This window comes from Ranitomeya imitator, chromosome 7, assembly GCF_032444005.1.
Source record: "Ranitomeya imitator isolate aRanImi1 chromosome 7, aRanImi1.pri, whole genome shotgun sequence".
In the NCBI taxonomy this organism is placed as follows: domain Eukaryota; kingdom Metazoa; phylum Chordata; class Amphibia; order Anura; family Dendrobatidae; genus Ranitomeya; species Ranitomeya imitator.
Window position 1 is genome coordinate 134,856,241 of NC_091288.1, and position 24,497 is coordinate 134,880,737.

Consider the following 24,497-nt stretch of genomic DNA (forward strand, 5'->3'; position numbering starts at 1 on the left):
AGTGACCTGTCATAAGCCATACTGATGGATACATAAGCAGAGCACCACATGAAGACCCCCCTCCTCCCCTCAGGCTGCCTTTCCCTACAAGCATATCATTAACTCAAAACAAAAAATAAAGATTAAACAACAACCATAAGGGTATGTGCACACGATGCAGATTTAGTGCAGAACTGCAGCAGATTTTTCTGCAGCAGAAACGCTGCAGAACTGCACTGTGATCACAGTACAATGTAAATCAATGTGAAAAAAAAAAAGCTGTGCACATGGTGCAGAAAAATCTGCGCAGAAACGCTGCAGATTTCAAAGAAGTGCCTGTCACTTCTTTTGTGCAGTTCTGCAGCGTTTCTGCACCCCTCCATAATAGAAATCTGCAGGTGCGTTTTTTTATGCGTTTTTTGTGCAGATTTGTGCTCAAAAAACGCATAAAAAACGCATCAAAAACGCACCAAAAACGCATAAAGAACGCACCTGCAGATTCTGCCAGGAGATGCAGATTTAGTGCAGAACTGCAGCAGATTTTTCTGCACCAAATCTGCATCGTGTGCACACAGCCTAAGACGGATTTAATCAACCAAGGTATCATTGTAATCAGTATAACGGCGCCGATCTGACACTGCCTGTATGTTACTGTGCACAATCCTGCTGACAGGTTTCCTTTAACATGCTGCCTTTTTATTTCTATTTCAATCAGCTCAATCTTATTTAATTTGAAACACAAAAATACTTTTTTTCCTTTTTTGTGCAGCATTTTTCCATTGCATCTACTATTGAGGACATGGACACAGTGGAACTTGACTGTAGGGTAAGGCTAGCGGAGGTGCAGAGGCAATACAAGGAAAAGCAAAGGGAACTTGCAAAACTGCAGAGGAAGAAAGATTCTGAGTAAGTAACATGTTTTTTTTAAGTAGACTACAACAATGGGATTTGATGTGCAGATTTCTCAACATTATTTCAGAACAGAAAGAAATGAAGTTTGTGTAGATTTTTGGTTGCTCATTAAATCTTCAGGAAGACACATTACCTGCTTAAATTCTGTATTTTTCTATTACTACTGTTAGCTATGATTCAAAAAGGAAAGAAAACCGTTCAATTAGCTAACCGAAATTATAATGGGCAATATTTACTGTCCGGATTGTAACACAGTAAATGACAAACTAATTACCAAATTACATGGCCATGTTGATGTGCTAATTATTCAATGTATTTCGCTGCATGCCACTTGTTCTGCCTTCCTCCACGTGTGATGCTGTGTGGATTCTAGTATACGGCTAAAGCTTCATCCATTTCCTCAGTAAACAGACCGTATAGGTCTATATTTATTGAGATGATGAACAACAATAGTGGATGATTTTGTGAGATATGTGATATAATGGATGATCAGGTAAAAACTACAATGGAAAGAAATAACAGTGCATCAGTATTTGGCACATTAAAGCATGTTACAGGATGCAATAACATGAACAACAGAGATTAACGAGCTAACACAAAACACAGCATAAGACAGATACACAGTTATCATGGCTATCCTAGGGCAAGTTCAGGTTGTCGGCATTGTATTACTTTATACGGGCAAACATCTGTCCGCATACAGAGAAACAGGAATATGAAACAAAGCACAACATGCCTAACTACACACTCTGCTACACAGTGGCTGCATAACTGTTCTAACATAACACACACATGTAAGTACATTTGTGCCTCACCGGAATCCGCTTATCAAGAGCAATGATCTGCAGGAAGAAAGAGCCAATAACGTGTGTAAGACTCAAGGTCCGGGGAACATGGCTACTCTTGCCCGGGAAACCAGGGGGACGGTTCTAGTCAGAACACAGGCTTAAAGCCAAATTCTCCTGGATACAGGAACAGGATATATGTATACCTAATAATATCTAACGTTGACAACTGATACTACATTGTGAATTATCTAGCTGCACATTAATGGGCATGACACCACTCAAGTTCTATCTGATAGGTTGAAGAAGCCCTTATACCCATCTTTTAATAACATTAAATAATAAATACAGGAAAAGTTTTTCAATCCGTGTGTGCATATATATATGTGTGTGTGTGTATATGCATGCGTGTGTACAGACCAAAAGTTTGGAAACACCTTCTCATTCAAAGATTTTTCTGTATTTTCATGACTAAGAAAATTGTACATTCACACTGAAGGCATCAAAACTATGAATTAACACATGTGGAATTATATGCTTAACAAAAAAGTGTGACACAGCTGAAATTATGGCTTATATTCTAGGTTCTTCAAAGTAGCCACCTTTTGCTTTGACGACTGCTTTGCACACTCTTGGCATTCTCTTGATGAGCTTCAAGAGGTAGTCACCGGAAATGGTTTTCGCTTCACAGGTGTGCCCTGTCAGGTTAAATAAGTGGGATTTCTTGCCTTAGAAATGGGGTTGGGACCATCAATTGTGTTGTGCAGAAGTCTGGTGGATACACAGCTGATAGTCCTACTAAATAGACTGTTAGAATTTTGTATTATGGCAAGGAAAAAGCAGCTAAGTAAAGAAAAACGATTGGCCATCATTACTTTAAGAAATAAAGGTCAGTCAGTCTGAAAAATTGGGAAAACTTTGGAAGTGTCCCCAAGTGCAGTGGCAAAAACCATCAAGTGCTACAAAGAAACTGGCTCACATGAGGACTGCCCCAGGAAAGGAAGACCAAGAGTCTCCTCTGCTTCTGAGGATAATTTTATCCGAGTCACCAGCCTCAGAAATCGCAGGTTAACAGCAGCTCAGATTAGAGACCAGGTCAATGCCACACAGAGTTCTAGCAGCAGACACATCTCTACAACAACTGTTAAGAGGAGACTTTGTGCAGCAGGCCTTCATGGTAAAATATTTGCTAGGAAACCACTGCTAAGGACAGGCAACAAGCAGAAGAGACTTGTTTGGGCTAGAGAACACAAGGAATGGGCATTAGACCAGTGGAAATCTGTGCTTTGGTCTGATGAGTCAAAATTTAAGATCTTTGGTTCCAACGACCGTGTCTTTGTGCGATGCAGAAAAGGTGAACGGATGGACTCTACATGCCTGGTTCCCATCGTGAAGCATAGAGGAGGTGGTGTGATGGTGTGCTGAAACAGTATGGCTACCACAGCATCTTGCAGCAGCATGCTATTCCATCCAGTTTGCGTTTAGTTGGACCATCATTTATTTTTCAACAGGGCAATGACCCCAAACACACCTCCAGACTGTGTAAGGGCTATTTGAACAAGAAGGAGAGTGATGGGGTGCAGTCACCAGACCTGAACCCAATCAAGATGGTTTGGGGTAAGCTGGACCGCAGAGTGAAGGCAAAAGGGCCAACAAGTGCTAATCATCTCTGGCAACTCCTTCAAGACTGTTGGAAGACCATTCCCGGTGACTACCTCTTTAAGCTCATTAAGAGAATGCCAAGAGTGTGCAAAGCAGTCATCAAAGCAAAAGGTGGCTACTTTGAAGAACCAAGAATATAAGACATATTTTCAGTTATTCCACACTTTTTTGTTAAGTAAATAATTCCACATGTGTTATTTCATAGTTTTGATGACTTCAGTGTAAATATACCATTTTCTTAGTCATGAAAATTCAGAAAAATCTTTGAATGAGAAGGTGTCCAAACTTTTGGGCTGTACTGTATATGTGTGTGTATATGTATATATATGTATATATATATATATATATATATATATATATATATATATATATATATATATATATATATATATATATATATATATGTATATATATATAGATATATGTATATATATATATATGTATATATGTATATATACAGTTAGGTCCATATATATTTGGACAGAGACAACATTTTTCTAATTTTGGTTTGTAGACATTACCACAATGTATTTTAAACAAAACAATTTCGGTGCAGTTGAAGTTCAGACTTTCAGCTTTCATTTGAGGGTATCCACATTAAAATTGAATGAAGAGTTTAGGAGTTTCAGCTCCTTAACATGTGCCACCCTGTTTTTAAAGGGACCAAAAGTAATTGGACAGATTCAATAATTTTAAATAAAATGTTCATTTTTAGTACTTGGTTGAATATCCTTTGTTGGCAATGACTGCCTGAAGTCTTGAACTCATGGACATCACCAGACGCTGTGTTTCCTCCTTTTTGATGCTCTGCCAGGCCTTCACTGCGGTGGTTTTCAGTTGCTGTTTGTTTGTGGGCCTTTCTGTCTGATGTTTAGTCTTTAACAAGTGAAATGCATGCTCAATTGGGTTGAGATCAGATGACTGACTTGGCCATTCAAAAATATTCCACTTCTTTGCTTTAATAAACTCCTGGGTTGCTTTGGCTTTATGTTTTGGGTCATTGTCCATCTGTAGTATGAAACGACGACCAATCAGTTTGGCTGCATTTGGCTGGATCTGAGCACACAGTATGGCGGCTCTGAATACCTCAGAATTCATTCTGCTGCTTCTGTCCTGTGTCACATCATCAATAAACACTAGTGACCCAGTGCCACTGGCAGCCATGTATGCCCAAGCCATCACACTGCCTCCGCCGTGTTTTACAGATGATGTGGTATGCTTTGGATCATGAGCTGTACCACGCCTTCGCCATACTTTTCTCTTTCCATCATTCTGGTAGAGGTTGGTCTTGGCTTCATCTGTCCAAAGAATGTTCTTCCAAAACTGTGCTGGCTTTTTTAGATGCTATTTAGCAAAGTCCAGTCTAGCGCTTTTATTTTTGGTGCTTTAGAGTGGCTTGCACCGTGCAGTGAACCCTCTGTATTTACTTTCATGCAGTCTTCTCTTTATGGTAGATTTGGATATTGATACGCCTACCTCCTGGAGAGTGTTGTTCACTTGGTTGGCTGTTGTGAAGGGGTTTCTCTTCACCATGGAGATAATTCTGCGATCATCCACCACTGTTGTCTTCCATGGGCGCCCAGGTCTATTTGCATTGATGAGTTCACCAGTGCTTTCTTTCTTTCTCAGGATGTACCAAACTGTAGATTTTGCCACTCCTAATATTGTAGCAATTTCTCGGAAGGGTTTTTTCTGTTTTCGCAGCATAAGGATGGCTTGTTTCACCTGCATGAAAATCTCCTTTGACCGCTTGTTTACTTCACAGCAAAACCTTCCAAATGCAAGCACCATACCTCAAATCATCTCCAGGCCTTTTATCTGCTTAATTGAGAGTGACATTGCGAAGGGATTGCCCACATCTGTCCATCAAATAGCCTTGGAGTCAATTGTCCAATTACTTTTGGTCCCTTTAAAAACAGGGTGGCACATGTTAAGCAGCTGAAACTCCTAAACCCTTCATCCAATTTTAATGTTGATACCCTCAAATGAAAGCTGAAAGTCTGATCTTCAACTGCATCTGAATTGTTTTGTTTAAAATTCATTGTGTAATGTCTATAACCAAAATTAGAAAAATGTTGTCTCTGTCCAAATATATATGGACCTAACTGTATATATATATATATATATATATATATATATATATATATATATATATATATATATATATATATATATATATATATATATATATATATATATATATATATATAATGTGTATGTGTATATATGTATATATAATAATCTTTATTTTTATATAGCGCTAACATATTCCGCAGCGCTTTACAATTTTGCACACATTATCATCACTGTCCCCGATGGGGCTCACAATCTAGAATCCCTATCAGTATGTCTTTGGAATGTGGGAGGAAACCGGAGTGCCCGGAGGAAACCCACGCAAACACGGAGAGAACATACAAACTCAGATGTTGTCCAAGGTGGGATTAGAACCCAGGACCCAAGCGCTGCAAGGCTGCAGTGCTAACCACTGCGCCACCGTGCTGCCCGTATATATATACACACAGGAAGACAGGCAGTGACCACAGTAAGGTTCCGCTACCAAAAGTCTCTTTAATGTTCAGTGTACTCCCAAAGTGAAAAACAAAAGGTTATCCTCTGGATTGCAGCCGCGAAACAAGGGGGCGACTGTACCGCCGTGTACGCTGAGGGTACCAGGACTTTTGGCTATGATTAGCCTCTGTGTTGACTTCACAGAAGTAGAGCTCTGCAGAGCCTTCTGCTCTGCACGCTTGCAAAAGCCAAACTGACACACCCAACCCTCTGCTGCAAGGGTTTTACCAAAGAACCTGTGGCCGTAGGCTACATGGAAAATATGGGGCCGGGGAGGTAACGGACCGCCCCACTACCTTCCTGTAGTCTGTTAAAAAAATTAAACCCCATGGCAGGTTTTCCTAAATCTGCATTGGACAGATAGTTTGCCCAAGATCAACACTCACTTTTATTTTGCATTGCAATCACAGCTATGCCTGTGACTGCAATGCACTCCTACCGCCTCAATATGCATGTGTGCGCATCCTGGGGGACACATAGCGACCCTTTCATATGACCCCGGTCACCGCCTCACTATATATATCTATATATATATTTATATATCTGTATATATAAATTATATATTATCTGTATATATCTGTAATATATAAAGCTGAATGTGTGTGTGTGTGTGTGTGTATGTCCGGGATTAGCATCTGCACCGTCGCAGCTACAGCCACAAAGTTTTGCACACTCACACGTCTGGACCCCGAGAGCGTTATAGGCTATGTTGTGAGGCAAAATTTTAACCCCGCGCGTTCCAATTCACCAAACAGTTTTGCCCCTATCTACATAATGGGGAAAAAGTGAAAGGAAAAGTGTTGGAGGCAAATCAACAACTGCCAGATGTGAACAAGGGGGACTTAAAGAGTGAGAGCGATGTCGCCAAAGAGTATATACCGTACAGTTGCTAAGGTGAGGCCCCGACATGGGATACTCACCACACACGGGGATATGAACACACACACAAAATGCGCCACACACTACCACGTGCTTGAACACATATACCACCCTCAGCACACATTTCACCACACATACACCAACCTCGCCACATAAGTCGAAACACAAAAGTCGCCGCTCAAAACTCGCCATGCGGAAAACTCGCCACGCGCATAACTCGCCACATGCAAAACTATACTCACGCAAAACTTGCCACACGTGCAAAACTCCCCTCATGGAAAACTCGCCACACGCAAAACTTGCACACGCGGAAAAATTGCCACATGCACAAAAGTTGCAACACATGCAAAAGGTGCCTCACACAAAACTTGCACATACTCAAAACGCACCACTCATAAAATTCGCCATGCGCAAAACTTGCTGCACACAACTTGCTACACTGACCTGTCACATGCAACTCGATACACAGAAAGTTGCTACACGCATGTCGCCACACAAAACTCATCTCACAAAAGTCGCTACATGTATGTAGCCACAGGCAACTCAACGCACACAACTTGACACATGAAACTCGCCCTACAACACACACAAGTCTGGTATTATCCTTCAAAAATAAAAATCTGATTAATAAGCAGACAAACTACAAGAGCAACAAATGTACCATATAGGAAATATGGCAGCTGTCAGTCACATGACCTGTCTATTATGTGTATGTGTGAGCTAATATATACTGCCGGGGGGGGAGGGCTTCCTGTTGGCTGGAGATTTATCAGGCTGCCAATTTAGCTTACAAATACTGAGGTAAAAATACTGACCAAATAACGTGTGAACACAGTCTAATACAGGAGGAGATGACATACAGATATATACTATATACAGGGGAGATGACACACAGATATATACTATATGCAGGAGAGATGACTTACAGGTATATACTATAAACAGGAGGAGATGACACACACATATACTATATACAGGGGAGATGACACACAGGTATATACTATATACAGGAGGAGATGACACACTGGTATATACTATACACAGGGGAGATGACACAGGTATATACTATATACAGGAGGAGATGACACACACATATACTATATACAGGGGAGATGACACACAGGTATATACTGTATACAGGGGAGATGACACACAGGTATACTATATACAGGAGGAGATGACATACAGATATATACTATATGCAGGAGGAGATGACACACAGGTATATACTATATACAGGAGGACATGACACACTGGTATATACTATACACAGGGGAGATGACACGGGTATATACTATATACAGGGGAGATGACACACAGGTATATATTATATACAGGAGGAGATGACACACAGGTAAATACTATATACAGGGGAGATGACACACACATATATACTATATACAGGGGAGATGACACACAGGTATATATTATATACAGGAGGAGATGACACAGGTATATACTATATACAGGGGAGATGACACACACATATATACTATATACAGGGGAGATGACACAGTTATATACTATATACAGGAGGAGATGACATACAGGTACATACTATATACAGGCGGAGATGACACAGGTATGCACTATATACAGGAGCAGATGACACACAGGTTTATACTATATACAGGAGGAGATGACATACAGGTATACAGTCATGGCCAAAAGTATTGACACCCCTGCAATTCTGTCAGATAATACTCATTTCTTCCTGAAAATGATTGCAAACACAAATTCTTTGGTATTATTATCTTCATTTAGTTTGTCTTAAATGAGAAAACACAAAAAGAATTGTCCTAAAGCCAGATTGGATATAATTCCACACCAAACATAAAAAAGGGGGTGGACAAAAGTATTGGCACTGTTTGAAAAATCATGTGATGCTTCTCTAATTTGTGTAATTAACAGCACCTGTAACTTACCTGTGGCACCTAACAGGTGTTGGCAATAACTAAATCACACTTGCAGCCAGTTGACATGGAATAAAGTCGACTCAATCTCTGTCCTGTGTCCTTGTGTGTACCACATTGAGCATGGAGAAAAGAAAGAAGACCAAAGAACTGTCTGAGGACTTGAGAAACCAAATTGTGAGGAAGCATGAGCGATCTCAAGGCTAGAAGTCCATCTCCAAAGACCTGAATGTTCCTATGTCTACCCTGTGGAGTGTCATCAAGAAGTTTAAAGCCCATGGCAGTGTGGCTAACCTCCCTAGATGTGGACGGAAAAGAAAATTTAACAAGAGATTTCAACGCAAGATTGTGCGGATGTTGGATAAAGAACCTTGACTAACATCTAAACAAGTTCAAGCTGCTCTGCAGTCCGAGGGTACAACAGTGTCAACCCGTACTATCCGTCGGCGTCTGAATGAAAAGGGACTGTATGGTAGGAGGCTCAAGAAGACCCCACTTCTTACCCCGAGACATAAAAAAGCCAGGCTGGAGTTTGCCAAAACTTACCTGAAAAAGACTAAAACGTTTTGGAAGAATGTTCTCTGGTCAGATGAGACAAAAGTAGAGCTTTTTGGGCAAAGGCATCAACATAGAGTTTACAGGAGAAAAAAAGAGGCATTCAAAGAAAAGAACACGGTCCCTACAGTCAAACATGGCGTGGCGAAGGTTCCCTGATGTTTTTGGGTTGCTTTGCTGCCTCTGGCACTGGACTGCTTGACCGTGTGCATGGCATAATGAAGTCTGAAGACTACCGACAAATTTTGCAGCATAATGTAGGGTCCAGTGTGAGAAAGCTGGGTCTCCCTCAGAGGTCATGGGTCTTCCAGCAGGACAATGACCCAAAACACACTTCAAAAAGCACTAGAAAATGGTTTGAGAGAAAGCACTGGAGACTTCTAAGGTGGCCAGCAATGAGTCCAGACCTGAATCCCATAGAACTCCTGTGGAGAGATCTAAAAATGGCAGTTTGGAGAAGGCACCCTTCAAATATCAGGGACCTGGAGCAGTTTGCCAAAGAAGAATGGTCTAAAGTTCCAGCAGAGCATTGTAAGAAACTCATTGATGGTTACCGGAAGCGGTTGGTCGCAGTTATTTTGGCTAAAGGTTGTGCAACCAAGTATTAGGCTGAGGGTGCCAATACTTTTGTCTGGCCCTTTTCTGGAGTTTTGTGTGACACGATCAATGTTTTGCTTTTTGCTTCATTCTCTTTTGTGTTTTTTTTATTTAAGACAAACTAAAGGAAGATAATAATACCAAATAATTTGTGTTTGCAATCATTTTCAGGAAGAAACTGAGTAAATTATCTGACATAATTGCAGGGGTGTCAATACCTTTGGCCATGACTGTATACTACATAAAAGAGGAGATGACACATAGGTATATAGAGTAGGAGATGACATACAGCAGGTATATACTATATACAGGGGAGATAAGATACAGGTATATACTATATCAGGGGCGGACACAGACAGCTTGGGGCCCCTGTGCAGGAAATGTGTTTGGGCCCCCCCTTCTTTAAAGGCGACAAAGCTACATATATATATATATATATATATATATATATATATATATATATATATATATATATATATATATATATATATATATATATATATATATATACTGTAGAATATGCCCATGTATAATAAACACCTGTGTCTACTGCATATGTGACATAGTATACATTAATGTATAAGGGTATGGTTCCACGGTCAGGATTCGGCAGCGCTTTGGATGCAGCACATGTCTGCTCGGTCCAAAGCGCTGCCGGCTTTTGTACGAGTGATGCTTCCGCATGTGTTCATTGAACACATGCGGAATCACCGCATCCTATATATTGGACTGTGATATTTATCTTGTGGAGACTGAGCGTCTCCGCAAGATAAATAGACATGCTACGGTCTAGAAAGATGTGCCGCATGTCCGTCTCTGCAGGGAAGCTGCGGGTGCCGCTGCATACATAGTGGACATTGGATTCCTTGAAATCTCATGCACTATGCTGTAACATCAGGAGCTGCGGACTGGATGCTGCGGATGTACACAGCGTCCAATCCGCAGAGTTTACTGACAGTGGTAACATACCCTTATATGTGTGTTTAATGCAACAGATACAGTATATGTGAAAAAGTTTTCACTGGGGGATGGGCTCTGGGGTCAGTCCCAGCCTGGATCTGATACTGCAGTGATGACTGGAGTCCCGTCAGAGAATAGACCCAGTGATTTAGTGACTGTGTTCCTGAGCTCTGAACTCTCTGGTCCCTGCTGTGTGTGGATGAAAATCCTGCACTGACCAGAGAACACAAAGCTCCGGGGGTCACAGTCAGTAAATCACTGCTTCTAGTCTCTGACTGCTGCCCCTGTCTCCCCTCTTTACTCTGCAAACAATCCGTCACTTTCAGACCGTTCTTTACCTCCTGTTCAGGGGGTGATTGAGGTCCTGCACAGCTGCAGCTTCCTTCCAGGCATGAGTGTGCAGAAGCCAGTGTGCGGCAGCTTCCTGTCTCGCACAGCCGCAGCGCGGAATGATGATGTCATTCAGCTGAGCCGCTGCTGTCTGTGTGAGAAAGGAAGCAGGAAGCATCCATTCCCTGCAGATCCGTTGCCATTTTCTCTTGCAGGCAGCGGAGCTGCAGGGATTGCTCCATGCCTGCCGCACATGAGGGCAATCTGGCCAGGGGGCCCCCGGAGCCTCGGGGCCGGATAGACTGGCCAGATTGCCCTCTATATTAGCCGCCCTCAGGGGTGAACCTAGCCTCTCTGCTGCCTGAGGCGAACGCAAAAATGGCTCCTAACATAAATAAAAACATGAGAATTAGTTAGTATCACAAATAACATTTACATCCAGGTAACTTATAGACAACGTCGTCTCTGGAGCTGTTCTTCTTTTCTTCATCTTGTCCAGATCCCATGATGAGTTTTCTCAGCCACAGCCGTCTCTGCAGACTTCCATCTTTTCCGCTCTTTTGCAGAAAGTTTCCACAAGATGCCCTTAAAGATACAAGTGTCATTATAATGCTCCGGAATAAAAAATTGCCCCTCACTATATTGTCTGCACAAAATATGACCCCCACACTGTCCCTCTTATGGTACATGCTCTTCACACTGACCTCTCCTTTCTATACCGGCCCCCTCTTCACACTGTCCACTCACACTGTGTCCCCCCTACAGGGCCTAGTATTTATACTCCATATTTATACTCCATCCTCCCACCCTGTGTGCATGGCTCCCCCATCCTTCTCCCCTGCGTTCACGGCTCCCGTAATTCCTTCTCCCCTGCGTTCACGGCTCCGCCATCCTTCTCCCCTGCGTTCACGGCTCCGCCATCCTTCTCCCCTGCGTTCACGGCTCCCCCATCCTTCTCCCCTGCGTGCATGCCTCCCCTATCCTCCCACCCTGCGTGCATGGCTCCCCCATTCTCCCCTGTGTGCATGGCTCCCCCATCCTTCTCCCCTGTGTGCTGGGCTCCCCCATCCTTCTCCCCTGCGTTCACGGCTCCCCCATCCTTCTCCCCTGCATGCTGGGCTCCCCCATCCTTCTCCCCTGCATTCACGGCTCCCCCATCCTTCTCCCCTGCGTTCACGGCTCCCCCATTCTTCTCCCCTGCATTCACGGCTCCCCCATTCTTCTCCCCTGCGTTCATGGCTCCCCCATTCTTCTCCCCTGCGTGCATGCCTCCCCTATCCTCCCACCCTGCGTGCATGGCTCCCCCATTCTTCTCCCCTGTGTGCATGGCTCCACATCCTTTTTCCCTGTGTGCATGGCTCCACATCCTTTTTCCCTGCGTGCATGGCTCCCCATCCTTTTTCCCTGCGTGCATGGCTCCCCATCCTTTTTCCCTGCGTGCATGGCTCCCCATCCTTTTTCCCTGCGTGCATGGCTCCCCATCCTTTTTCCCTGCGTGCATGGCTCCACATCCTTTTTCCCTGCGTGCATGGCTCCACATCCTTTTTCCCTGCGTGCATGGCTCCACATCCTTTTTCCCTGCGTGCATGGCTCCACATCCTTTTTCCCTGCGTGCATGGCTCCACATCCTTTTTCCCTGCGTGCATGGCTCCCCATCCTTTTTCCGTGCGTGCATGGCTCCACATCCTTTTTCCCTGCGTGCATGGCTCCACATCCTTTTTCCCTGCGTGCATGGCTCCACATCCTTTTTCCCTGCGTGCATGGCTCCACATCCTTTTTCCCTGCGTGCATGGCTCCCCATCCTTTTTCCCTGTCATACTTACCTCTCACCGTGCAGCACAGAACAGAACTTCCTTCCTGGCATCTCTTCTGCAGCGTCTTCCTTCCTGTCTTCAGCGGTCACATGATAGCGCTAATTAAGGTCATGAATATGCGCATATTCATGACCTTAAATTAGCGGTACCATGTGACCACTGAAGACAGGACGCGCTTCAGGCGCTGGGATGCAGTTGCAGCCACCGCTGGAGGAAGGTGAGTATTACGTCTTCAGGGAGGGGGGCGGGAAGGAGGGAGGGGGGAGGCAGGGAGGAGGGGAGGCGGGCACTTGACCCCGGAGTTTTAGAAAAAAAAACAAACAAACTAGCAGCGCAAATTCACTTACTATAGAGTCTGCCGCCCTCTCTTCTGCCGCCTGATAGTCAAATCGCTTAATGGTAGCAGCGTCCCTGGCCGCCCTGCAGGGGCCCCCCAGAGCCTCCGGGCCCCGGTGCAGCTGCACCGGTTGAACCGGCGGTATGTCCGCCCATGTACTATATACAGGAGATGACATACAGGTATATACTATATATAGGAGGAGATGACATACAGGTATATACTATATATAGGAGGAGATGACATACAGGTATATACTTTATACAGGAGGAGATGACACATAAGTATATACAATATACAGGAGGAGATGACATACAGCAGGTATATAGTAATTACAGGGGAGATGACATACAGGTATATACTGTATACAGGAGATGACATACAGGTGTATACTATATATAAGGGAGATGACAAACATGTATATACTGAGGGGAAAATTAGTTGTGAGGTGAAAATGAGGGGTGTGAGGTGAAAATGAAAAGGTGTGAGTGCAAAATGAGAGGAGTGAGGGAAAATAGTGGAGTGATCGGAAAATGACAGATGTGAGGTCGAAATGACAAGTGTTAAGGGGGATTGAGAGGGGTGAGGGTGAAAATGAGAGGTGTAAGGGAGAAAATGAGAGATGTGATGGGAAAAATGAGGCGTTATTGGAAATTAAGATAAGTGAGGTGCTATAGCTAACCACAGATATTTACTCTGCTATTATATTGTGAGGCTGTGACCCCGGTTACAGCTGGGGGGTGGTGTTTGTGCTCCCCAGAATGTGCATGCAGACGGATGAAGTCCATAGGTGTGCATGAGTCACCGATTTCCAGTCCAGGTTTTCCATGTGGCTGAAGGCCACAGGTTTGTGTGTGTTTAAAAGCCATGCAGTAAGAGGTATGGGTATGTCAAGTTAGGTGCGCGAGGTGTACGTCCGTGTCAGTCTGGTCTGTGCTGGTGTGCAGAGCAGAGGCCTGCAAAGTGCTGGTTGAGTGCATAGAGGCACAGGCCAGCAGAGCCAGCACCCAGGGCAGCTGAATAGCCTGGCACCCGCAACGTGTACAGTGATGCAAGTCGTCCATGGTATTGGTCTCGGATGTGGACAAGTCCTGTGCCTGAAGGAGTCGAATGTGGACAGTCCTGTGCCCGGAGGTGAATGTCCTGCGCAGAAAAGAGGACTAGCATGTGTAACGATTGCAAACAGTTGGATATGGTGCCTGGCTGCTATCCACAGGATATCCTGGACTGTGTACAGCTGTGTGAGTAAAAAGACTGTGATACAGTGATGCAGGACACCCACGGGAACTAGTCAGAGGAAGGCTGGTGTACACATGGTAGTAGTATCCTCTGACTAGTTCCCGTGTGTATGTAGGCTGTGTGTATAGAGACTGTAGTATGGTGTGTGGTCGCCCAGGGAAACTGGACAAGTGAAGTCTGGCCTTTTTAGGGACCGCAAATCTAATGCCATATGATTTGTATTGCTATGAACTGGTGTAAACTGAATACTGATAATATACACTGAAGGTATATGCATTTATGTGAATTGGACTTTATAACGTTTGTGCAGCACTATATGGGGCCATAACATTTGTGCAGCACTATATGGGGCCATAACGTTTGTGCAGCACAATATGGGGCAAGTGTCTGTATGGGGCCATAATTAACGTTTGTGGAGCATTGCGGTATATGGGGTAAGTGTCTGTATGGAGCATCTTATAGGGCCATAATTAAGGTTTGTGCAGCACTATATGGGGCAAATATCTTTATGGAGCATCTTATGGGGCCATAATCCGCATTTGTGCAGCATTATATTGGGCAAATGTGTCAATGGAGCATCTTATGGGGCCATTATTAACCTTTATGCAGGATTATATGGGGCATATTTTAATATGTAGCATCTTATGGGGCCCATCATAAACTTTCTGGAGCATTATATGGGGCTCCTGATTCAATATGGATATTCAAGAACACTTAACTTACTGATGTCTCAATTAATTTTACTTTTATTGGTATCTATTTTTACTTTTGACATTTACCGGTAGCTGCTGCATTTCCCACCCTAGGCTTATACTTGAGTCATTAAGTTTTCCCAGTTTATTGTGGCAAAATTAGGGGGTCGGCTTATACTCGAGTATATATGGTACCTTTTATTTTAAAAAATAAACCCTCAACCAACTCAGTATTGCATGTGTGGCCATTTGTACATACACCAGTTTAAAATTTACCTTCCTGAAATGATACTACGGACATTTTGAAGAAACAATTTTTATTCTTTTTTAATTTTCTTTTTTTTTTACCATCACAATTAGGAGCTACAATGCTCTTTATTTTAAATACAAGTACCTTAACTGGAAATGTTTTGAACAATAAAATTAAAACAAAAAAAAATTGAAAGAAAACCTAACACACACGCAAGACACGCTCACACACTGAATATGCTGCACAGACCACACTACTTGGTAAATACATCACAGTAAAAAAACAATGCACGCGCACTCACCCAGACGCACGGATGCATGCACGCACACTCACCAAGATGCACGGACGCATGCACGCGCACTCACCCAGACGCACGGACAAATGCACGCACGCGCACTCACCCAGACGCATGCATGTGCACTCACCCAGACGCACGCACGCATGCACAAAAGCACACAGGCGCATGCACACTCACGAAAGCACACAGGCGCACGCATAACACATGCACACACACACAAAAGCACACAGGCGTAGGCATAACACACGCACACACACACACACACACAAAAGCACAGAGGCGTACGCAATCACACAGATGTGCACATGAACAAAAACGGACAAAAGTGAACAAAAACACACACACACACACACACACACATGCATGCACACACAGATGCACGCAAAAATGGCAAGACTCGCACTGGACGCTGGCAGGCCTCTGGCTGGAGCTGGACGCTGGCAGGCCTGTGGCTGGACGCTGGCTGGTGCAGGACGATGGCAGGTCTCTGGCTTCTGGTTTATAGCTGTGGCTCTGGCTGTCTTCTGGCTATCTTCAGGCTGTCTTCTTCTGTCTGGCAGGAGTCTTGCTGGCACATTTGGGGGTGATGCCCCAGGCCAGGTATATGTAGATTTGGGGCCTGTCTGGCCAATTGGCTACAAATTCCTGATTCTGAGCATGCTCAGTGTAAAAAAAAAAATGGATTCCAGCTCTGGATTCCGTCATATGACGTGTCACGACCAGGGTGGATTTGATTTAAATCACGATTTAAATCACTAGTCAGTAAGGCTTGATTTAAATCAGTGATTTAAATCAAAGTTTCTACCTAAACTAGTTCTTGCTACTTTAACATGCAAGTAGATGAAGATTTTTAGAATCACTTTTTATATTACTTTTTTCTCCCCAGTTTAACCCCTATCTGACCTTGGACGGGATAGTACGTCCAAGGTCGGATCCCCTGCTTTGATGCAGGGCTCCGCGGTGAGCCCGCATCAAAGCCGGGACATGTCACCTATTAACTAGTTAAATGTCGCTGTCAAACGCAGACAGCGGCATTTAACTACCGCTTCCGGCCGGGCGGCCGGAAATGACGTCATCGCCGACCCCCGTCACATGATCGGGGGTCGGCGATGCGTCTCCATTGTAACCATAGAGGTCCTTGCGACCTCTATGGTTACTGATCGCCGGTGGCTGTGAGCGCCACCCTGTGGTCGGCGCTCACAGCACACCTGCATTTCTGCTATATAGCAGCGATAAGCAGATCGCTGCTATGTAGCAGAGGCGATAGAGTTGTGCCTTCTTCTAGCCTCCCATGGAGGCTATTGAAGCATGGCAAAAGTAAAAAAAAAAAGGTTGAAAAAAATGTTAAAAAAATAAAAAAAATATAAAAGTTTAAATCACCCCCCTTTCGCCCCTATCAAAATAAATCAATAAAAAAAAAAATCAAATCACATATTTGGTATCGCCGCCCTCAGAATCGCCCGATCTATCAATTAAAAAAAAGCATTAACCTGATCGCTAAACAGCGTAGCGGGAAAAAAATTTGAAACACCAGAATTACGTTTTTTTGGTCGCCGCGACATTGCATTAAAATGCAATAACGGGCGATCAAAAGAACGTATCTGCACCGAAATGCTATCATTAAAAACGACATCTCGGCACGCAAAAAATAAGCCCTCCACCGACCCCAGATCACGAAAAATGGAGACGCTACGAGTATCGAAAAATGGCGCATTTTTTTTTTTTTAAGCAAAGTTTGGAATTTTTTTTCACCACTTAGATAGATAAAAAATAACCTAGTCATGTTAGGTGTCTACGAACTCGTACTGACCTGGAGAATCATAATGTCAAGTCAGTTTTAGCATTTAGTGAACCTAGCAAAAAAGCCAAACAAAAAACAAGTGTGGGACTGCACTTTTTTTGCAATTTCACCGCACTTGGAATTTTTTTCCCGTTTTCTAGTACACGACATGCTAAAATCAATGATGTCGTTCAAAAGTACAACTCGTCCCGCAAAAAATAAACCCTCACATAGCCAAATTGACGGAAAAATAAAAAAGTTGTGACTCTGGGAAGGAGGGGAGTGAAAAACGAACACGGAAAAACGAAAAATCCCACAGTCATGAAGGGGTTAATGGGTTAATCATTCATATTTGGACACCACTGTTCTGCTGTACTTAGGAAGGAGAAAAATAATCCTGACCTTAATAACAATTTAAATAGATTTATTCAACTGAAACAATAACAACATTACAGCATAAGTTATTTGCTTAAACAAACATCCATGTTTGTTAACTAATTTGGCTAAACAAAATATATATATATTTTAAGAAACTTAGACTGTCAGCCCAGCCGACACATGAAAAACTTAAATACTACTATCCCTGCTGTCCTCTGTAGCTCACTTGTCGTCATCTTCATCATCATCTTCTTCTTCTTTGTTCCTATTCATAATCTGGAAAAGAAAAACAAGCTTTCCTGCTTTATTGGGTCCCAACCGATTTCTCAATTTAGAATGAATGAGTCCAAAGGAAGAGAATATTCTTTCAACGCCTGCAGAAGAAGCTACTGCTGTTGAAAGTGAAATCATTACTTGAACAGTCTCTAAATCCAAGCGCTTAAGTGACTTCCACCAGTTTACTGGTGTGACCTTCCTTAAAATATCTTCAGCAAACATATATTTCTTGAATGGTTCCCCCTTAGCTCTGAAGTTTATTATAGTTGGCATTAAAGATGGATGATTGCTGGATACCCATGTCATAGCTAACTCCTCTTCCTCAGCACTTAGGTTTTGACCCTGATATTGGATATTGACAATATTTGCCAAAAAATGAGCTGAAGTCAGTGCTTGTCCCATTCGTTTGTTTACTGCTTGTAATTTAATTCTGTCCATGTGTAGTTCTGTTTTTAAGTGTTCACTCAGTTCCTTCCAAATTTCAACAGCATCCGCAATAAAACAGCTATTTTTCTGTATTTAGTTTAAAGCTTGAGAGATGGGTTTCAGGAAGCTCAGCATATGTTCAACATTTCTCTTAAGCCCAATGTTGAGGATTTTGGCCATGACAGTGCCATCTATTTTATCTCGATTTTCTTCACAAAGTGTCATCAGAATAGGCCAGTTTTTGATATACTGCTCAAAACAGTCCACCACAGAGTTCCATCTAACATCTTGTGGGAGCGTTAGCTTGGTTCCACCCATCCTTTTCAGAGCTGCTGCAGCAAAATGATTATTACGGAAGTATTTAGCAATTTCAACAACATTAGCCTTTATTTCTGGAACACTTAAGTCTTTGGCTAAGAGGTGCAGCAAATGAGCACTGCAACCATATGTTATTAGCAGCTTTGTATTCCCTCCCTGCTCTTCTAAATCTCTTCTCATCTTGGATACGTTTGCAGCATTGTCAGTGACCAAACTGCGTACTAGACATTTGAATTTTTGTTCACATGTCGTTATAGCTTTTACTGCCACTTCTTGTAAGTATTCTGCTGTGTGTGCATTTCCTGACGTATCAGTTGTTTGTGCAAGGAAGACTTTACCTTCTTCCGTTATTATACAAGCACATACAATAGGATCATTGTGGACATTACTCCACCCATCAATACTTAGGTTAACAATTTTACCCTCCAGAGCTGTTGCACATTGCTCCATTTCTCTGTCATACACTTGATCCAGCAGTTTCCCTGCAACATCAGCTCTGCTGGGTGGACTGTATCCTGGTCTCAGTGACTGAACCATATTAATGAAATGTGGGTTCTCAGTCAGACGGAAAGAAGAGTTTGTTGCATAAATAAACTGGGCAATTTTTTCATCAATCAACTCTTTTTCTAATCTACTAGTTCTTATCACAAACCTATCTATGGTGGTTCCAGGAGGTAAAGGTTTTTTCTTCCTTTTGGGTGATGGTGATATGTGGCTGTGGGTGTCTGATGATGATGCTGCTGCTAATGAAGCACTATCCTGGATGGATAACTCTCAAACTGTAGAACAGGATGATGGTGATCTTGGAGGTGGATAGTTTCCAGAATCCATGAATTCCCCTAAACACAAAAAGTCAATGCTGTTATTTTATTGTTTATACAATTTCTGCTTATTGTACACAACACATCACTGCCCCTGCCCCAAAAGGAATATTTGTTTTTCTTCATAACTGTACCAAATGACAGTAACATGCAGTAATAAGAAATATAATTTTTCTCACATATGACAGTTCAGTCTTTAGAAATAGGATTCAATAAAAATGTTTACCAACCTGAAGATCCTGCCTGTTCAGAAGTGTTTCTTTGGTCATCTTCATCACCGCACTTCTCATGATGTTGCCTCATTCGCGCCACCAGGCCTTGCATCTCTTTGTTGCATTGTATGCATTTTGCACGCATGCCTGCCTTACCGATAGGCGAAGGAGCTTCATTAAAATATTCCCAAACTGGGTCTCTTTTACGGCCTGCTGCCATTATAAGGAAAGAATGTAATAAACCTCAGATCGTACACACAAACAGATCCAGACTTGTCTGTCTGTGGCTATGCTGCAGTATTGTGCTCAAAGTTTCACTTTCATTTTCTTATCTGCTTGCCCTTCCTCCTCCTCACACTTAGATTCACATTCTTCTTGTGTTGTGCAGATCTATTCCACTCCAAACAATCAGAAACATATTGTCTAACTTCTTGGACTTGGCACTGAAGGGGTTGATTCTGTATTCATAGGTTTGTAGAACAATAGGATTAAGGTCTTTTTCTCAACTCTGTTCATGTTGTAACATTTTTGCTGTGAAGAAGAGGCTGGGACCTCTGCGGAGTCAAATTCAGTTTTGAGAACTGCGTAAGTAAAGCGAGCGTCTGTGATAATATAGGAGAGAAACTGCCCACTAATCCTACAGAAACCTCTGGAAGAGTATGGCATTGTGAATGTTACACATATACAGCCTTTATTCTACTGAGTTAAACAACTCAGCTTTATCTCATGATGGAAGAACCTTTGGATGGTAAAATATTTTCCTCAAAAAGCAGTTTATTGAAAAAAATCCGATTTAATTAAAAAAAAATCCGATTTTTTTTTATTTTTTTTTATAAAAAAAACATTGATTTTTATCCACCCTGGTCACGACGGATCCTGCGTCCATAGGCTTCCATTCTAGTCAACGACGTATGCTGCAGGATCCTTCGTGACACGTTTTCCGACACAGACAAACGTTACATTGAATGACGACGGTACGCCAAAACATGACGGATGCGACGTGTGGCCATCCGTCGCGATCCGTTGCTAATACAAGTCTATGGGAAAAAAAACAGATCCTGAGGGGACATTTGCAGGATCCGTTTTTTTACCCAAAACGACGCATAGCGACTTATCTGAAAAGACGGAAGTGTGAAAGTAGCCTTAGCAACATCCACTACTTTTTTTTTTTCCTTTAACCCCTTTCTGACATTAGACGTACTATCTCGTCGAGGTGGGGTGAGCCCCTATGTCCACCGACGGGATAGTACGTCATATGCGATCGGCCGCGCTCACCAGGGGAGCGCGGCCGATCGAGGCTGGGTGTCAGCTGACTATCGCAGCTGACATCCAGCACTATGTGCCAGGAGTGGTCACGGACCGCCCCCGGCACATTAACCCCCGGAACACTGCGATCAAACATGATCACAGTGTTCCTGCGGTATAGGGAAGCATCGTGCAGGGGGGCTCCCTGCAGGCTTCCCTGAGACCCCGAAGCAACGCGATGTGATCACGTTGCTGCGAGGGTCTCTTACCTCCTCCCTGCAGCAGGCCCGGATCCAAAATGGCCGCGGGGCTGCATCCGAGTCCTGCAGAGAGGTGGATTACCAGCGCCTGCTCAGAGCAAGCGCTGGTAAGCCTGCATGAGTGCACGTCAGATCGCTGATCCGACACAGTGCACAGCAAAGTGTCAAATTAGCGATGTTACACTATAACATGATGCCCACCCCCCCCCCGGGCAATGTTATAGTATAAAAAAAAAAAATATTCACATGTGTAAAAAAATAAAAAAAGTTCCTAATGAAAAAGAAAATATATTCTTCCTATAAATACATTTCTTTATCTAAATAAAAAAAACAACAATAAAAGTACACATATTTGGTATCGCCGCGTCCGCAACGACCCCACCTATAAAACTGTCCCACTAGTTAACCCCTTCAGTGAACACCGTAAAAAAAAAGAGGCAAAAAACAACGCTTTGTTATCATACCACCAAAATCAAAGTGGAATAACACGCGATATAAATAACCATGGTACCGCTGAAAGCGTCATCTTTTCCCGCAAAAAACGAGCCACCATACAGCATCATCAAAGAAAAAAGTTATAGTCCTCAGAATAAAGCGATGCAAAAATAATTTTGTTCTATAAAATAGTTTTTATCGTATAAAAGCGCCAAAACATAAAAAAATGATATAAATGAGGTATCGCTGTAATCGTACTGACTCGAAAAATAAAACTGCTTTATCCATTTTACCAAACGCTTAACGGTATAAATGCCTCCCCCAAAAGAAATTCATGAATTGCTGGTTTTTGGTCATTGTGCCTCACAAAAATCGGAATAAAAAGCAATGAAAAAATGTCACATGCCCGTAAATGTTACCAATAAAACGTTAACTCGTCCCGCAAAAGAACAAGACCTCACATGACTCTGTGGACCCAAATATGGAAAAATTATAGCTCTCAAAATGTGGTAACGCAAAAAATATTTTTTGCAATAAAAGCGTCTTTCAGTGTGTGACGGCTGCCAATCATAAAAATCCGCTAAAAAAAAACGCTATAAAAGTAACTCAAACCCCCCTTCATCACCCCCTTAGTTAGGGAAAAATAAAAAAAATGTATTTCCATTTTCTCATCAGGGTTAGGGCTAGGCTTAGGGCTAGGGTTAAGGCTACAGTTAGGGTTGGGGCTAAAGCTAGGGTTAGGTTTTGGATTACATTTATGGTTGGGATAAGGGTTAGGGGTGTGTCAGGGTTAGGGGTGTGGTTATGGTTACCGTTGGGATTAGGGTTAGGGGTGTGTTTGGATTAGAGTTTGTTATAATTGGGGGGGTGTCCACTGCTTAGGCACATCAGGGGCTCTCCAAACGCGACATGGCGTCCGATCTCAATTCCAGCCAATTCTGCGTTGAAAAAGTAAAACAGTGCTCCTTCCCTTCCGAGCTCTCCCGTGTGCCCAAACAGGGGTTTACCCCAATATATGGGGTATCAGCGTACTCAGGACAAATTGGACAACAACTTTTGGGGTCCAATTTCTCCTGTTACCCTTGGGAAAAAACAAAACTGGGGGCTAAAAAATAATTTTTGTGGAAAAAAAAAAAAAGGATTTTTTATTTTCACGGCTCTGCATTATAAACTGTAGTGAAACACTTGGGGGTTCAAAGTTCTCACAACACATCTAGATAAGTTCCTTAGGGGGTCTACTTTCCAAAATGGTGTCAGTTGTGGGGGGTTTCAATGTTTAGGCACATCAGGGGCTCTCCAAACGCAACATGGCGTCCCATCTCAATTCCAGTCAATTTTGCATTGAAAAGTCAAATGGCGCTCATTCGCTTCCGAGCTCTGCCATGCGCCCAAACAGTGGTTTACCCCCACATATGGGGTATCGGCGTACTCAGGACAAATTGTTCAACAACTTTTGGGGTCTATTTTCTCCTGTTACCCTTGGTAAATTAAATTGGAGCTGACGTAAAAAAAATTTGTGAAAAAAAGTTAAATGTTCATTTTTATTTAAACATTCCAAAAATTCCTGTGTAACACCTAAAGGGTTAATAAATTTCTTGAATGTGGTTTTGAGCATCTTGAGGGGTGCAGTTTTCAGAATGTTGTCACACTTGGTTATTTTCTCTTATATAGACCCCTCAAAATGACTTCAAATGAGATGTTGTCCCTGAAAAAAAATGGTGTTGTAAAAATGAGAAATTGCTGGTCAACTTTTAACCCTTATTACTCCCTAATAAGAAAAAAATTTGGTTCCATAATTGTGCTGATGTAAAGTAGACATGTAAAGTAGACATGTGAGAAATGTTACTTATTAAGTATTTTGTGTGACATATCTTTGTTATTTAATTGCATAAAAATTAAAAGTTGGAAAATTGCGAAATTTTCTAAATTTTCGCCAAATTTCCGTTTTCGCGAGGGCGAAACTGCAGCGGCACCAACAACCATCAGCCAGCCAGGGAGCCGAAGATCCCTGACTGACTGCCTTGGAGGTAGACTCGGCGATCCCCCCCCCAGACGGCCGGCACCGGAGTGTCGGCGGCAGAGCAAGGCGCGCACCGCACGACTCCTCCCCTTCCAGGAGCAGCGCCACCGGGACCCCAGCACCAGCGCCTGTCAGGCACTGATAACAAGCGCGGAGCCACAGCGGCGCTGCCGCTCACCTGGAACCCACTGCAGCTGCAAGCGGAGGATCCCCCTCCGGCCGACGGTCTCGGGTAAGAAGACCCGGACCATAGAATAAGACGCGGCAGGCACCGGAGCTCCGGTCCCAGACGGGGACCCGAAGCTCCTCCCCCTTTCTCTCCTCTGCGAAGCTGCTGTTAACACTGTGCCGGACATCATCGCCCATCGCGCTGAGACAGTGAGTACGGAGCTGCAGCGGCGCCGCAACTCTTAGGCAACCGCTCCAGCCCTTGATCTCCCCCTCCTCCGGACATCACTCCTCCTGATCTCGCCCCACTATACCGGAGGTGGGACTATTAATATCACTCCTGCAATACTGGCACCGCTCCTCCAAAGCCAGATCTCCATTTCCCAAC

General features: G+C 43.2%; 1 protein-coding gene across 5 annotated transcripts in view; it reads left to right on the forward strand.

Moving 5' to 3' along the window:
* TNRC18 (trinucleotide repeat containing 18) overlaps positions 1-24,497 on the forward strand; it is a 672,655-nt gene that overhangs the window by 192,449 nt on the left and 455,709 nt on the right. For all 5 annotated transcript variants that reach the window (XM_069733831.1, XM_069733830.1, XM_069733832.1 and 2 more), the window contains exon 13: positions 749-885. In XM_069733831.1, the coding sequence (XP_069589932.1) occupies positions 749-885 (137 nt within the window). The remainder of the gene's footprint in view (positions 1-748; positions 886-24,497) is intronic.